At 31.9% G+C, this 15,813-nt stretch overlaps 2 protein-coding genes across 6 annotated transcripts in view; one reads left to right on the top strand and one right to left on the bottom strand.

Annotated features, from left to right (window-relative positions):
• ppt1 (palmitoyl-protein thioesterase 1 (ceroid-lipofuscinosis, neuronal 1, infantile)) overlaps window positions 1-15,813 on the bottom strand; it is an 847,627-nt gene that overhangs the window by 8,476 nt on the left and 823,338 nt on the right. The window contains 2 exon segments of one of the 4 annotated variants that reach the window (NM_213339.1): window positions 4-132; window positions 9,824-10,149. The exons of 1 other annotated variant lie outside the window; for it this stretch is intronic. In NM_213339.1, the coding sequence (NP_998504.1) occupies window positions 4-118 (115 nt within the window). In that variant the 5' untranslated portion in view covers window positions 119-132; window positions 9,824-10,149. 4 annotated transcript variants of the gene reach the window in all.
• Window positions 360-15,813, top strand: part of si:ch1073-513e17.1 — a 24,205-nt gene continuing 8,751 nt past the window's right edge. The window contains exons 1-8 of one of the 2 annotated variants that reach the window (XM_088651528.1): window positions 360-707; window positions 3,340-3,489; window positions 5,596-5,657; window positions 6,544-6,709; window positions 8,039-8,259; window positions 9,845-10,078; window positions 11,189-11,363; window positions 13,288-13,406. In XM_088651528.1, coding sequence (XP_088507654.1) covers window positions 6,613-6,709; window positions 8,039-8,259; window positions 9,845-10,078; window positions 11,189-11,363; window positions 13,288-13,406 — 846 coding nt within the window. In that variant the 5' untranslated portion in view covers window positions 360-707; window positions 3,340-3,489; window positions 5,596-5,657; window positions 6,544-6,612. The remainder of the gene's footprint in view (window positions 708-3,339; window positions 3,490-5,595; window positions 5,658-6,543; window positions 6,710-8,038; window positions 8,260-9,844; window positions 10,079-11,188; window positions 11,364-13,287; window positions 13,407-15,813) is intronic. The other variant, XM_088651529.1, reaches the window with a different exon arrangement.

A 15,813-nucleotide genomic window follows, 5' to 3' on the forward strand; every position in this document is an offset into this window, starting at 1 on the left:
CACCCATCCCATGCCAAATCACCAGAGGAACTGTGCCATTAGATGCCCATGATGTGCCACACAATAACAACAGACATCCAGAGACAGACAACAGACGAAAAGCAGCCGGTGGAGCCATTATTCAATCTCAATCTGAAGAACAAGAGCAAAACATTAACAGAAAAACATTATCGGGAAGGGAAAGCGCTAAAATCAGGAAGTGAATCAGTGAAATTGTCGATCGCGGCTAATTTGTGTGGTTTTACCTTCACTTTTAAATGTCAAACGCAGCTTCTTATGGTGCACAAACTTATTTAAAAACCCTGATTCACTGCTACATAACAATACGCGTCTCTTATCACTTCCTATCTCCAACATTTGCACCCGGAAACGTCGATGTTGCGATGCTAAGAATAGCTAGCAAAACACTCAACAAAACACATAAACAAGATAAATAAGTACTTACAGAGAGAACTTTCTGTTCATTCAATCACATGACATTCAGAAAACACCGCTCACGTAAAAAAAATGTTTGTTTATGCCTGCAGGTATCAGACTTGTATGTCATATATCTTAATATCCCTACGGAAACAGATACAGTCAGTCGTTCCGAATGGTTTATGTGTTACTGTTTTCAAGAGCAGGAAGTCTAACGTTAGATATCATGTGATCAATACTTTATAGGCAAAAACATGAACACCGGTGTTACACCAAATTCTGCGACCGTCGTATTCTGTGACTCTAGTAGGCGCTGTTCTCACTGTTTAACTTAAACTCGCTCCCACAGGCGGACTGGACACGCAAAAAGCGTACATACTCTCACGTGAACGCGCTCGGCGCCCGTACACATTATATGAGCGCGTCAATATATTTCATCGTTCTCTGTTTACTATTATTTTTCTTGCCTTTAATATATAGATGTTAAGTTTACATATATAACAGCCTATCAAAGAAAGCATTTTACTATAATATGACCAGTACCGCGATAGATTCTATCTGTCTGTCTGTCTGTCTGTCTGTCTGTCTGTCTGTCTGTCTGTCTGTCTGTCTGTCTGTCTGTCTGTCTGTCTGTCTGTCTATCTATCTATCTATCTATCTATCTATCTATCTATCTGTCTGTGTAATTAGTCTAGTTTGTTTTAGCCTTTTTTCCCCTGTAAGCAGTTATGTAGATTACTGTTGATCCCTTTTAAATGTTTCCCTAAATATGTTTATAGAATTTCTTAATTGGCTTTTAAATTAAAAAGAAAAGTATTAAAGTAAATGTGGAATGTGTGTGTAAAATACTGGTTAATAGAACGCACACAAATTAAAATAAGTAAAGTGCATACTTTAATTTAAAATGAAATGTTTTTTATGTGTATATTTTCAAAAAGGTTAAATCTAAGATAACATTTAACTTAACAATTACTTGAAAACTATTAACATAAAGACAGGGTATGGGATTAACATTCTGCCCAGTTGTAGGGGCTTCATGGGGTCAGGCTCAAACACATGTGATACCTCCGGTCACACGTGTCACTGAATCTGTAACTAAGGAATAAGTGTTTTGAGATTGCCATCTTATTTTAAAAGAAGGTTACCCAGGAACAAGGTAATTGTTTCCCCTTTCTTTTTCCACTTCTATATTATTTTCCCCACAATAGTGGCACAGCTCACTAAGGTCATCTATTAAACCAAAATATACATTTATATACAACTATATGAAGGGCTAATTGGGTCTTAGTCATGTGGGAAAAAAGTTACCATGGAAAAAATAGCTTGACAATTTGGCAATTACTTATCTCTAAAATGTAATGTTAAATTAAAATTTTCTAAATTTGCACAATTCTATAATAAAAAATATCAAAAGGCAAAACATCTCCAAATTATACATTTTTTTCACACAACTTGATTATTTTTATGCAGTGAAAAACAAAGTACAAGATTCATTCAGCAGTCTCATGGCAATTTTTTCCCTGTCATTGTCCACTGCAGAGATATTATTTGCAAACTGCAGAGACTCTCCACAGTAAATCAAAGTCTTGTCACAACTGTGTAAGAACTCTTTAAAACAAATTGTGATGAAACAAAACACTTTTTTTTATATGTGTCATACATTTTCTGTTGTGTGATTTAAAAAAAAATCCTAACTTGAAAAAGATATTAAGACAGGGAAGAATCATGCATTTTTTGTTTATTTTTATTTTGGCTATGTCAGGTAACACTTATATATGTATTTTTAAGGTAGTTATAATGGTTTTCCCAACTGTTTTGGCATGCACGGAGGACTGTGATTTGGCATTTTGGAAAAAAATAATCTGCATAAACTTTAAATAAAATTAGGTGTAGAATTATCTTTAATGCTAGAAATAAAAGCAAAAAAAAATTAGTTTTTTGCTGACCAAATAAAAACTTCAAAACAAAACCATGGTGTAGATCTATATACTTATGCATGAATTAACACATGGTCCTTTAATATGGATACGATAATAATACTAAAAAGAGCATTAAAAAGTCTTGTATATCATTTTGAAAGATGCAAGTACGCAGTGAAAAGAGAAAGAGAGAGCAAAACTGTCCAGAAACATTATTACAAACCATTTGATTGAACCATGCGTGTTGTATTTTATCATATTTTATTATTATTATTAATAATAATAATAATATTTTTTTTCATTATCGGTTTAATGTTCAAATTAGTGTTTTTTTTTCAGTAGATTATTTGTGTATGTATTATCAAAATTGTAGTTTTTTATTATCATGTAAGCTGTTTGCATTTGGAGAACATAATTTTTTTTTTTTCTGTGTGAAATACGAGGGATTAGATACTAGCATTGAACAATTTATTCAGCACACGCAACCTGTGCATTAACGAGGCATTAACGAGGCAAACTAGACAAACTACACAGACAGACAGACAGACAGAAAGATAGATAGATAGATAGATAGATAGATAGATAGATAGATAGATAGATAGATAGATAGATAGATAGATAGATAGATAGATAGATAGATAGATAGATAGATAGATAGATAGATAGATAGATAGATAGATAGATAGATAGATAGATAGATAGATAGATAGACAGACAGACAGATAGAATCTACCGCTGTACTGGTCATATTATAGTAAAATGCTTTCTTTGATAGGCTGTTAAATATATGTAAACTTAACATCTATATATTAAAGGCAAGAAAAATAATAGTAAACAGAGAACGATGAAATATATTGACGCGCTCATATAATGTGTACGGGCGCCGAGCGCGTTCACGTGAGAGTATGTACGCTTTTTGCGTATCCAGTCCGCCTGTGGGAGCGAGTTTAAGTTAAACAGTGAGAACAGCGCCTACTAGAGTCACAGAATACGACGGTCGCAGAATTTGGTGTAACACCGGTATATTTAACATCAATAAAGTAAATTAAAACGTTCTAAAGGTCATGAAGGAGTCGAAAACAAGTCATCATCTTTGTGAAGCATCCAGCGATTATCCACAAGTAGTAACATCTGTCTGTGAAGCATCTTGATGGTAAGTAAGCTTAGGCTTTTCTCTGTTTTTTTTTTACTGTTACACTACCTAAAAGTCTTGTCAGTTATCCAAGTTTTAGTAGCAACAAATAATAACTTGACTTTTTGTTGATCATTTGGTATCAGAAGTGGCTTATAAAAGGTTTCTAGATTACGCTTATTTCACCAAAATAAAATATGATCATGCCTTGATTTTTAAGGATTTAATTAGGACAGTAAGCTCTGGATTTTCTTAATCAAAAGTCTTGTCACTGAACAGAAATAGTGTCCAGTATTGAATATAAAGTCCTGCTGCAGTGGAAACAGAATGGATATTGTGTCTGACTCCATCATGAGCTTGGAGGACTGCATCCATACATCTCTGCAATGACTCAAATCACTGATTAATAAAGTCATCTGGAATAGCAAAGAAAGTGTTCTTGCAGGACTCCCAGAGTGCATCAAGACTCTTTGGATTCATCTTCAATGAAGTTCATGTCTGGTGACTGGGCTGGCCAATCCTGCAGCACCTTGACCTTCTTTGCTCTTAGTAGCTTTGATGTGGAGGCTGAAGTATGAGAAGGAGCGCTATCCTGCTGAAGAATTTGCCCTCTCCTGTGGTTTGTAATGTAATGAGCAGCACAAATGTCTTGATACCTCAGGCTGATGATGTTGCCGTCCACTCTGCAGATCTCTCACACGCCCCCATACTGAATGTATCCCCAAACCATGATTTTGCCTGCACCAAACTTGACGGATTTCTGTGAGAATCTTGGGTCTATGCGTGTTCCAGTAGGTCTTCTGCAATATTTGTGATGATTGGGATGCAGTTCAGCAGATGATTCATCAGGAAAAGTCTGCCACTTTTTCAAATGATGAACTAGAAGTCAAGTTATTATTTTTATTATTAAAATGAATTATATTTTTACAACCTTTTAAAAAGAGTTTAGTTAAAATTAGATGTAAATATTTGACATTTCTTCTTCCTCCAAAATATGAAGAAGTACATTTTAAAATTATGTATGATATTTATCCTGCAAAGGAGTTTCTGAGAAAAATGCCAATTCTGCAATAGTGATATTAAAACTTTTGAACATCTATTTCTTCATTGTGATTTGGTTAATCCTGGTCCTGGTTTGGATTCTGGTCTCATGTGGGCAACTAGATAAAACAATATATTTTAATGTTTTCTTCTATTTGTTGGGACATTGTGAAATTTGGAGTACATTTGAACAACAAAGATGATGACTTAAATGCAAATTGTTTACTTATTTTACTTAAATTTTTAATTTATCAATGCAAAATTTTGAAAACAATTTATGTTTTTTTTATTGTATTTTTAAATTGCTATTTTATTTAGAAATCATTTTTATTTTATTTAGAAATCAATTTATTTTAATCTTATTTTATTTAGGAATTATTTTCATTTGATTTAGAAATAGCTTTTATTTTATTTATAAATCATTTTATTTTACTTATAAATAGTTTTTATTTTATTGTATTTTAAATAGCTATTTTTTATTATTTTAATAATTGTTGCATTTTAATTTTTTTATTTTATTTGTACTTTATTTTATTTATGAATAAGATTTTATTTTATTTATAAATCGATTTATTTTCATCTAATTTTATTTTATTTTATTTATAAATCAACCAGCTCCTTAATTTGATTGTCTTTAAAAAGGAGTTTGCCACTTATGTAGAGACTTTAAAAAAAACAAAGAGTGAGAGGGCTAAAAATAATTTGTTTCAAGAATATGGTTTTATTTAACCCCTTAGAGTTTCTGTGTTTGATGCCTGCACTGTATGTTGTTCTGTTTTTGTTAAGTTATATTATACATTTGTTTGTTTGTTTGTTTGTTTGCTTGTTTGTTTTGTGTAATTTATACGGCTCTATATTTGATTCATTGTGTATCTGACATGTCTCAGTCAGTTTGTGAAAGATTATGTTGGAATTGAGTTTGGCCTAAATTGTTAGGCAAAAAAAATTGTTTATACAATAAGTCAGCTGATGAGTCCTGTTAACCTTTGTGCTGCTCATATGTTATTCACGAATGCTGTCACGTGTTTAAGTTATATCTTAGACAGTATAGTAAGTTTAAAACATGTGTTATATGATATGTTACAGTGCACAATTCCATGAAGCTGCTACAAGAGGTTTGGACATCCCGCTAGATGCAGACAGTCTAAGTGAGCTTTTCCTCTCTATTTCAGATTTGTTTTTAAATTAATTTTCTTTAACATTAATGATATAACAATTTTACTAATATGGAGATTCATATTAAAGGGATAGTTCACCAAACATGTACATTACCTTACCTTTTATACATCCTCTGGTTGATGTAAACTTTGAGTTTCTCTCTTATGTTAAACACAAAACAAGATATTTTGAAGAATGTTGGAACAAAATGAAAGTCAGTGGTCTTTTGTGTTCAAGAGAACAAAGAAACTCGAACAGGTTTGGAACAATGAAGGATGATGAAATGAGGAACCATCCCTTTAATGGTATTTAATAACAAGGAAATACAAATATAATATTGTAAACTCCAGAATTAAGTGGATAAGTTGCATCAATCATGTTAAAGACAGCTCAGAACCGTTCAATACAGTTTTTCAATATGTAAATAAATGATTTTAGTCCAAAATAGGTGACACGGTGACTCAGTGGTTAGCACTGTCGCCTCACAGCAAGAAGGTCACTGGTTTGAGTTCCGACTGGGCCAGTTGGCATTTCTTTGTGAAGTTTGCATGTTCTCCCCATATTGGCATGGCCCACACAGTCCAAACACTTGCACTATAGGTGAATTGGAGGCACTAAATTGTTAGTTGTGTATGAGTATGTGTGTGTGAATGAGTGTGTATGGGTGTTTTCCAGTACTGGGTTGCGGCTGGAAGGACATCCGCTGCATCAAACAAATACTGGAGTAGTTGGTGGTTTATTCAGCTTTGGCAAACTCAGAAATAAAGACCAAGCCGATGGAGAATGATTGAATGTCTTTCCCAGGCAGAATTTTGCTTATGGATTTTGATAAACTACTGTGGCAGTATCTAAAATATTCCTGGTTTTGTTTTTCAGGATTTGTGGATGTCAGATTTCAGCTAATTCATGTTCAGTCCATAAACGTAAAGCTTAATCTATGCAATCATGGCACTAGAAGACGGTTACTCCATCAACACAACTGAAGATGACCAGGACAGTGACACAGCACCGCTTCTTGAAAAAGAAGTGCAAGAAATCAAAGGTTGGTCTGCGGTTTGATCTTTTGTGATTTATTACAAACCTGCATGAAATATAATTGCTTGTGCATTTGACTGAACTTAAGTAAGTCCCAAAAAGTAATTCAAATATCAAGCAAATGTTTGTTTTTCAAAGAATGATGACTTATTTGAGCAATTATTTGTTCAAAAATACAACAAATAATTGTGAACTAACACAATAAAAAAAATAATAACTGAATCATATTTTTTGCAGCCATTTCTCAAATATGACTTTTTACTTTAATTTTATTGTATTTTATTTATAACAATTTTTAGTTTATTTTATTTTTAAAATAAAAATGGTTATTTTGTTTATGAATCAATTTATTTTTTTTATCTAATTTTATTTTATTCATAAAGAATTTTTTAGTTTATTTTATTTATAAAGAATTTTTATTTTATTCATAAAGTATTTTTATTTTATTTCTAAAGAATTTTTATTTTATTTTTAAAGAATTTTTATTTAATTTATAAATCCCTTTTTTATTTAATTTTGTTTATAAATATGTTTATTTTTAATTAAATTTTTTCATTTATGAATAATTTTAATTTAATTTTATTTTAAAAATAGTTTATTTATAAAATTATTTTATTTGATTTTATTTATAAATCCTTTTTATTTTATTGTATTTTATTTATAATTTTTTTTTATTTTTTAATAATTTTTATTTTATTTATAAATCCTTTTTATTAATCTAATTTTATTTTATTTATAAATATTTTTTATTTTATTTATCAATTAATTTTAGTTTATTTATAAATAATTTTTATTTTATTTACAAATCCTTTTTATTTTATTTTATATATGAATCATTTTTATTTATTTTTTTTGTAAATTGATTTATTTTAATCTAATTTAGTTTTGTTTTATTTATAAATTGTTTTTTATTTTATTTTATTTATAATTTGTTTTTACTTTATTGTTTTTTTAAATTGTTATTTTTTTATTTTATTTTATTTTATTTTATTTTCTTTTATTTTATTTTCTTTTATTTTATTTTATTTTATTTTATTTTATTTTATTTTATTTTATTGTGTTAATTATGCTACATACTTCTGAAGCACCACAGATATCAGAATGAATTGCCCCAAGGGGATTAATAAAGTTTTAAACAAAAAGCTATAAACACATTTTGTAACTGTAAACTATATCTTTCTTGTTATTGATAATTTCAGTGCATCCTTAATTCAGTATCAATTTTTTAAAAAACAAAAAAGATGTATTACTTGACATGTCAGAGTGTGTTTGTGTGTGTTTGTGTATGTTTGTGTGTGTGTGTGTGTGTGTGTGTGTGTGTGTGTGTGTGTAACAGTGCCTCCTAAATGCTGCTCTGTACGCTGCAATCTGGCTGTTATGATGTTCTTTGGCTTTGCTGTGGTTTACGGGCTGCGTGTAAACCTCAGTGTTGCCATGGTTGCAATGGTTAATGGGACCAATGACCAGCCATCACCTAATAGCAGTATATCAAATGAGTGTCCAGCACCGTCCCCTGCGCATAACAACAACAGCCAAAGCTCAGAACAGCCAGAAGGGGTAAGAATTATTTTTTTTGTATACAGTTGAGGGCTAAACTATCTGCCCTCCTGTGAAATTTTCAAATATTTCTCAAGTGATATTGAATGGAGCAAGGAAAATTTGTTTTATTTCAGCTAGAACGAAAGATTTTTTAAACCATTTTAAGGTCAACATTATTTGCCCCATTAAGCAATATTTTTTTTCAAATGTCTACAGAACAAACCATCATCATACAATGACTTGCCTAATTAACCTAGTTAAGCCTTTAAATGTCCCTTTAAGCTGAATACTAGTATCTTGTAAAATATCTAGTAAAATATTATGTGCCGTCATCATGACAAAGATAAAATAAATCTATTAGAAATTTCTTATTAAAACTATTATGATTAGAAATGGTTTGAAAAAAAATATCCAAAAAAAATTTGGGGTAAAAATATAAAATATATATATTTTTTGTATTTAATTTGATAGGAGGACTAAGAATTCTCACTTTAACTGTATATATGTATAAATTAGAAATAAAAACAATTTCAAGCATCAACAAAATAAAAGTTTTTGCTTGTTATTATGTATATATGTATATATATATATATATATATGTATATATATATATATATATATATATATATTATATATATATATATATATATATATATATATATATATTATATATATATATATATATATATATATATATATATATATATATATATATATATATATATTATATATATATATATATATATATATATATATATATATATATATATATATATATATATATATATATATATATATATATATATATATATATATATATATATATATATATATTATATATCAGTTAAAATAATGACTATCATACATTATATCACTCAAAAATTGCCAGCAATGCAAACCAGACTCCAACTTTGTTACTCTGTCTACTCTCCTACTACATTTTATTTTATTTTATTTTATTTTATTTTAGATCTTTTTTATTTTATTTTATTTTATATCTTTTTAATTTCTTTTTATTTTATTTATTTATTTTTTATTTTATTTTATTTTTTTATTTTATTTTATTATTTTATTTTATTTTATTTTATTTTATTTTATTTTATTTTATTTTATTTTATTATTTGTTATTTTATTTTATTTTTGGACACCAAAATAAAAGACTCATCTTTGACCCACTTATACATTCTTGTCATACTCTGAAATAATGTAAATAATGTTTCTTACTTAGATTTTTTTGTCTAGTCCAAATGTCTAACATTTCTTAAATCAAGAAGCATTTTCTAAAAAAGGCAAAGAACATTGTTTTGTTTTGAGAAATAATATGCTAAAATTAACTGAGTTTTCCAGCAATAAGCAAAATCTTGTTTTTCCTTTTCATATATTTTGCTTACCCCACTGGCAGATTATCTTGCTTGTTATTCATTTAACACTCTCTTAATTTTTACATCTTAATTCTTAAAACAAGACAATATGTTCTGCTTGTCTATAAAATGCTTCTTGATTTATGAATTGTTAGATATTTGGACTAGAAACAAGACAACAAATCTAAGTAAGAGAAGCATTTTTGCGATCGATTTCTTACCCTTTAATTTTCTGTTCCCAGATTCCGAGATACCCGTGGAATTCAGAGACACAGGGAATGCTTCTTGGTGCTTTCTTTTTTGGATACCTGTTTACTCAGATCCCAGGAGGTTATTTATCAGGTCGCTTTGGAGGAAGCCTGTTTCTGGGTGGAGGTGTGCTGGGAACGGCTCTCCTCACGCTCCTCACCCCGCTGTCAGCTCAACTCGGAGCTAAGTGGCTGTTTGCCCTGCGTGCACTGGAGGGTTTCGGGGAGGTTAGTGTCTAATCTTATGGGTACTTTAAAGGGGTCATAAACTGAGAAACCAAATGTGCTTGTTCTTTGACACATTAGAGATTATCATATTACACAGCAAAATCCTCTGAGTAAAATGTAGCCAGTTTAGATAGTATTTGCTCCCACTCTAAATTGAGTTAAAGTTCCTCAAGTTAATGAGACAATGAAATGATTAATTAGGTGATGATTGAGAGTTGATGACGAACACCTGATGTTAATAAGCAGAAACATAGAAAAGAAAATAGAATACATTGAATCTCTCAAAATCTCAGCAGAGGATCCTTAAGCAACTGAACAAATAGCAGCTTTACTTTTTACCAATCTGTTTGCCCTTATTTAAAGAGGGACCAAATACTCTCTGAACTGAGTACATTTTACACAGAGAATTTTGTTGTGTATAAAGCCATACTGTAATTCTCAGAGCTTAAACCCTTTCTGCCAATCTGCAAAACAACAAGTAATAGAATACTCTTCAATATTATGTAACTGTTTGTATAAACTCCACCCACTTCTAGAACTCTGCCTGTTCAGCTCCGCCCACTGAGTCATGCTGCATTCGTAAATAAACAGGTCTACAGAAACCAAACGTTAATATGCACTAAACACTACAATATACTGTGCAAATTGTTGATAAACTGTTTGTTTTTTTTATTCAGATGTTATTTCATTCTGATCTTATTAAAAAGTAGATGAACTTAATTTTTCCTAATTTTTATATAATTCTAGACCATGTCAGTAAGAGAGAAGTTTGTCTTTCATTCACTTTATTTTAGGGTGAGGCCATTTACGAACACTGACATAATATTAGCGGCAAAAGAATAGAATTTTTTAAATATGTTAATCATATCAGTGGGCGTTTACCTCAGAGTCTACAGTCTGCCACGCCCACTTACATTGTGTGTTCTGATAAGGAGCATCCAGAGAGGACAAATATTGCTATTACTCATAGATTATTATGCTTAAGTTTTAGTCAAAATCAAAACTTTATGTGGACCTTACAGAATAAACAACCCTTAAAACTCCTTTAAATGCAGAGAACGTGAAAGATGTCTCTATATGCGAGTCTTCATCTGTCTGTCTGTTTACCAGGGTGTGACTTTTCCTGCCATGATGGCGATGTGGGCACGCTGGGCTCCTCCACTGGAAAGGGCTCGTCTGATGACGTTCTCTGGTGCCGGCTCTAGTTTTGGTGCATTTGTGGCTCTTCCTCTCACTGGCTTCATCTGCCATAGTCTGGGCTGGCCTGCAGTCTTCTACTCCTGTGGTGAGGGACAATCACTTCTTTTAGCTTTAGGGAACTGATTCAGTTATATAACTAAAGCAGGAGAGTCATTTTAATGAATATCAGCACATTATTGTGATCAGAAATGCGATGCAAATAAGAAAGTTTATATATCGTGGAAGTTAATAGAAATAAGTCTAAAGAATTTTTGTCATGATCTCACATTTTGTTTGGGGTTTATAGACACAAGTTTGGGGTTAGTAGATTAAAAAATTTATTAGTTAATAAAATAAGTTCAGGCTGCAAGGTGGCGCAGTGGGTAGCACGTTCGCCTCACAGCAAAAAGGTCGCTGGTTCAAGCCTCGGCTGGCATTTCTTTGTGGAGTTTGCATGTTCTCTCTGTGTTCACATGTGTTTCCAACGGGTGCTCCGGTTTACCCCACAAGTCCAAAAACATGAGGTACAGGGGAAATTAGTAGGCTAAATTGTCCGTAGTGTATGAGTGTGAATGGATGTATGGATGTTTCCCGGTGATGGGTTGCAGCTGGAAGGGCATCCGCTGCAGAAAACATATGCTGGATACGTTGGTGGTTTATTCCACTTTGGCGACCCCTGAATATTAAAGGGACTATTTAATATCTATTTAAATTATGTATATTGCATTTATTTGCAATATACAAAATCAATAAAAAATTGTTTTTAGACCTATATATATATATATTAGGGGTGTCAAAATTAATTGTTTCTTCAGTGCACCGCGATGCAGACGCGGACACTTGTGCTCTGTCACGAGGGAGGTGAGCGCGAGTATTTACAACGCTCAGCCAACTCAGGGCGGGCCCGTGGCATAGGCACCATAGGCAACTGCTAAGGTCGCTGTATATCCATGGGGGCGCCAGAAATGAGCGCGGCTCAGTTGGTTTTGTTTTCGAAATTCCTGACACACATTCAGTTATAGACGGCAATAACTCAAAAACTTCTTACCCTAAAAAGATCTAAAGTGTGTTTCCTACAAAATGACAAAGCTGGTTATGTTTCACAGCTGTCTTTCTTTTTTTCGCTCGACATTACGAGCACTGCTCCATTTAAGCCCTCGCAATATGTGTTTAGCCGGGAGAGCTCGCGCTGAGAGGAGCTCTCAGTAAGGGACCGTCGGAAAAGTGCTTGTTTTTTTCCGTTTTTTTTTGTTTTTCTGCTCCACTCAGCGCGAGCTCTCCCTGTTGCGAGGGCTTAAGTGTGTGTGTGTGTGTGTTTGTGTGTGTGTGTGTGTGTGTGTGTGTGTGTGTGTGTGTGTGTGTGTGTGTGTGTGTGTCTGTGTGTGTCTGTGTGTGTCTGTGTGTGTCTGTGTGTGTCTGTGTGTGTGTGTGTGTGTGTGTGTTTGGTGCTGTCTATGTTTGTGTGTGTTTGAATGAGAGACAGTGTGGTGCTGTGTGTCTGTGTGTTTATACAGACAGCTTGTTATAGCCTCCCTCCTAAAATATAACACTGTATAAAGAAAGCATCATCAATGCACTGAGATATCGAATTGAACCGAATCGAAGGCATGATAATCTTAACCGAACAGTGAGACCAGTATAGGTTCACACCTCTAATATTTATTTATATATATATATATATATATATATATATATATATATATTTATTTATTTATTTATTTATTTATTTATTTATTTATTTATTTATTTGCAGAAAATGAGTACATATTTGAAGAAAATATTTCATGTAAATAAATAAATAAATGAATGCAAATAAATACATATTTAAAATGACAAAGAATCATTATCAGTAAGTTATAAAACTAAACAAATTAAAATTTTACTCCAAATAACGAATTTAAATAACTGTGAAGTGCTCTTAGTTTAATTTCCTCCCTAGAGCTCTATGTACACTTAATGTCTTCATGTTGTAATTTCATGTAACAGTATTTTGTCCAAACATATATGCAATACAGTGTTTTTACCAACAGGTGGTGCTGGGTGCCTGTGGGCAGTGTTCTGGTTTATCCTGGTGTCAGATGAACCCCGAACTCACCCCAGAATTACAGTCCAAGAGAAAGATTACATAATTAACTCATTAGGTCAACAGGTATGGACTAATTTTATGTTTACATTTTGATGATGCATTTTTCATTCATCATGTAACAGCAAATCATAAATGCTAAAAAAAAAAGTTAGCAAGATGACTTGTGTGACTTTGGTATTGCATTAAGATCATTACAGTTTTTTACAATGGCTATGACACTTTTTTCAATACATTTAACAAGTTTGCTAAACTCTTAACGCAGCAACACACCTAAAATACACAATTGGCAAAACAGTTAATTTTATGCTCAAAATCACACATTATAAACGAAACCTCTAAACTACTTTTCAAAATACAATAATAAACGAACACACTACACCATGTCTAACAAAACACTGCAATCATGTTTCAAAATGAAATTATTGTTCAAAACACTAACACATGTTCTCTTCCAACATAAACATTCAGTCAATCAGAACACACTGACAATAAAAACACTATCATCAGCTGACATTACAGAAACTCCATTAGTTTATGTGTCAGCTCTGCCCTTATATTTGAAGTCTCGTTACGGTTTTTTTTATTGGGTTAAGTTAATGCATGCTTTTTCTTTCTTTTACGGCAAAAATTCTATACAAAACGAAGAAAAAAAATTGCTTCATAAAATTTACTGTTTATGTAAAAAAAAAAAAATACAGACACAGAATTTCTGCAGTACAGACTTTTTTTGCAGAAGGACATCACTGCAAACAGGAAAAGCACCACAATTATAATAAAATAACAAAGTAATCTTCTATACTGCCCGGTCTTTTGCCATATGTTCTCATCCACATTATACTTGATATCTTCTGTGGCCCGGCACGGTAACTGTGGCCCTTTGGCCTATTATGTTTTTCCTACGGCGACATCCCCAGCCTTGTCAACATTGAAAATTTCATGTGGTACTTGATTGGCCTCTAACTTCATAACTCTCTGAAAGTAATTAGACACAGTGTATGCAAATGCTGTACTGTATATGTACTTTATGTACTAATGATCTCCAGGTTTACAGTTTTTCTTGTTTGCTTTGACCTGGTTAAAGAAACTAGGTTCCACTTCATTTTCATTTTCACTATCCCAGCAGAGCAAAAGACCGGTCTTGCAAATGTGTAAACGCTTTCTCATTGGGTTGACACATTTTCCCCACCATTTTTCAAAACAGTTAACACAGATGTCATTCAAGCAGTCCAAACTCCATTGTTTTAGTTATGGTAACCAAACAGAAACCATCTATTTCTAACCATTAGAAACTACCAACATCAATATGAATTCAGTGAAGCACCGGTTTGACACTCCTTCACACAAATCTTCAATAAGTAATCAGTCTGCAAACCTTATAAAACGGTAGAAGGTCTGTGTTGTTCTGTGCCAGCATGGATGAAGGAGGTCAATAGTGGCTATGTCCTTTACTCCTAATAAATTTGACTGTATATTGGTTTACATGTGTTTTCTTTAATATTTACAGTATTTTATTACTTTTGTCTGTTTTTACAGTATTTCAGTTTTCAATTGTCATGAATTCAATATAAATGTAATCAAAACATTTCTTATTCTGGATTCAATTCTTTGCAAAAAGGCAAATTTGACAGCACAAATAGAAAGAACAACAAATGGCATTGGCAATAGGCTACAATGACAAGCAATGGTGGTGCACTGACTTCTGTATTTTGTATTTAGTTGTCCGTTGTGTAATGATTAATTGAAAGAGCTCATATACCTGTTTGCAAGTTGTGCTGTTTGAAGGTAAACTAGCTTTTGTTGCATATTGTAAAGGTTTTGACACGATATGTGCCTTTTGCGAGCAAAATGTGTCATTTTGACCATGAGTGCTGCTGTTTAGGCCTGTGTGTTTACTGTTTTGAAAATGTGGAGTTTCAGTTGACAACTGCATCCAAGCAATCGAGAAAAACTGTAAAGAGTAGTTTACTGCAAAACACACTGTGTATAGTACAGTAATGACTGTATTGCATAATCTTACATGGACGTATTGGTGACAGAGTTCTTTGATGTGCTCACTGTTCCTTTCAAAAACCTCAAGAGTCCTCTATTAGAACATATGATCATGTGATTGGAAAAACCTAAACAAGACATGAGTGTGCTTTCTATATATATATATATATATATATATATATATATATACATTTATTTATTTATTTATTTATTTATATAACCGCAATATGCTGTTTCTCATTGGCAATTGAATAAAATACAGGGAATAAACTTGTGTTTCAATTCACAATTAGAACAGCTGTTCACTTTGACTTTATCCTATATAATTTCTGTTTAGAACATGGTGTTATCTGTTCTGACATACTGTGTTAAAGCATTTGTAAATTTGACTGTAAAATTACGTTGTTTTGTTCTTAGTTGTGCTTGTGTGTAAAAGAAGTTAAAGCATTTTAAATTTGTGTTAACTGGATGCATTTTGTGT

Source organism: Danio rerio, chromosome 19 (assembly GCF_052040795.2).
Source record: "Danio rerio strain M-AB ecotype USA chromosome 19, GRCz13ab, whole genome shotgun sequence".
NCBI classification, from domain to species: domain Eukaryota; kingdom Metazoa; phylum Chordata; class Actinopteri; order Cypriniformes; family Danionidae; genus Danio; species Danio rerio.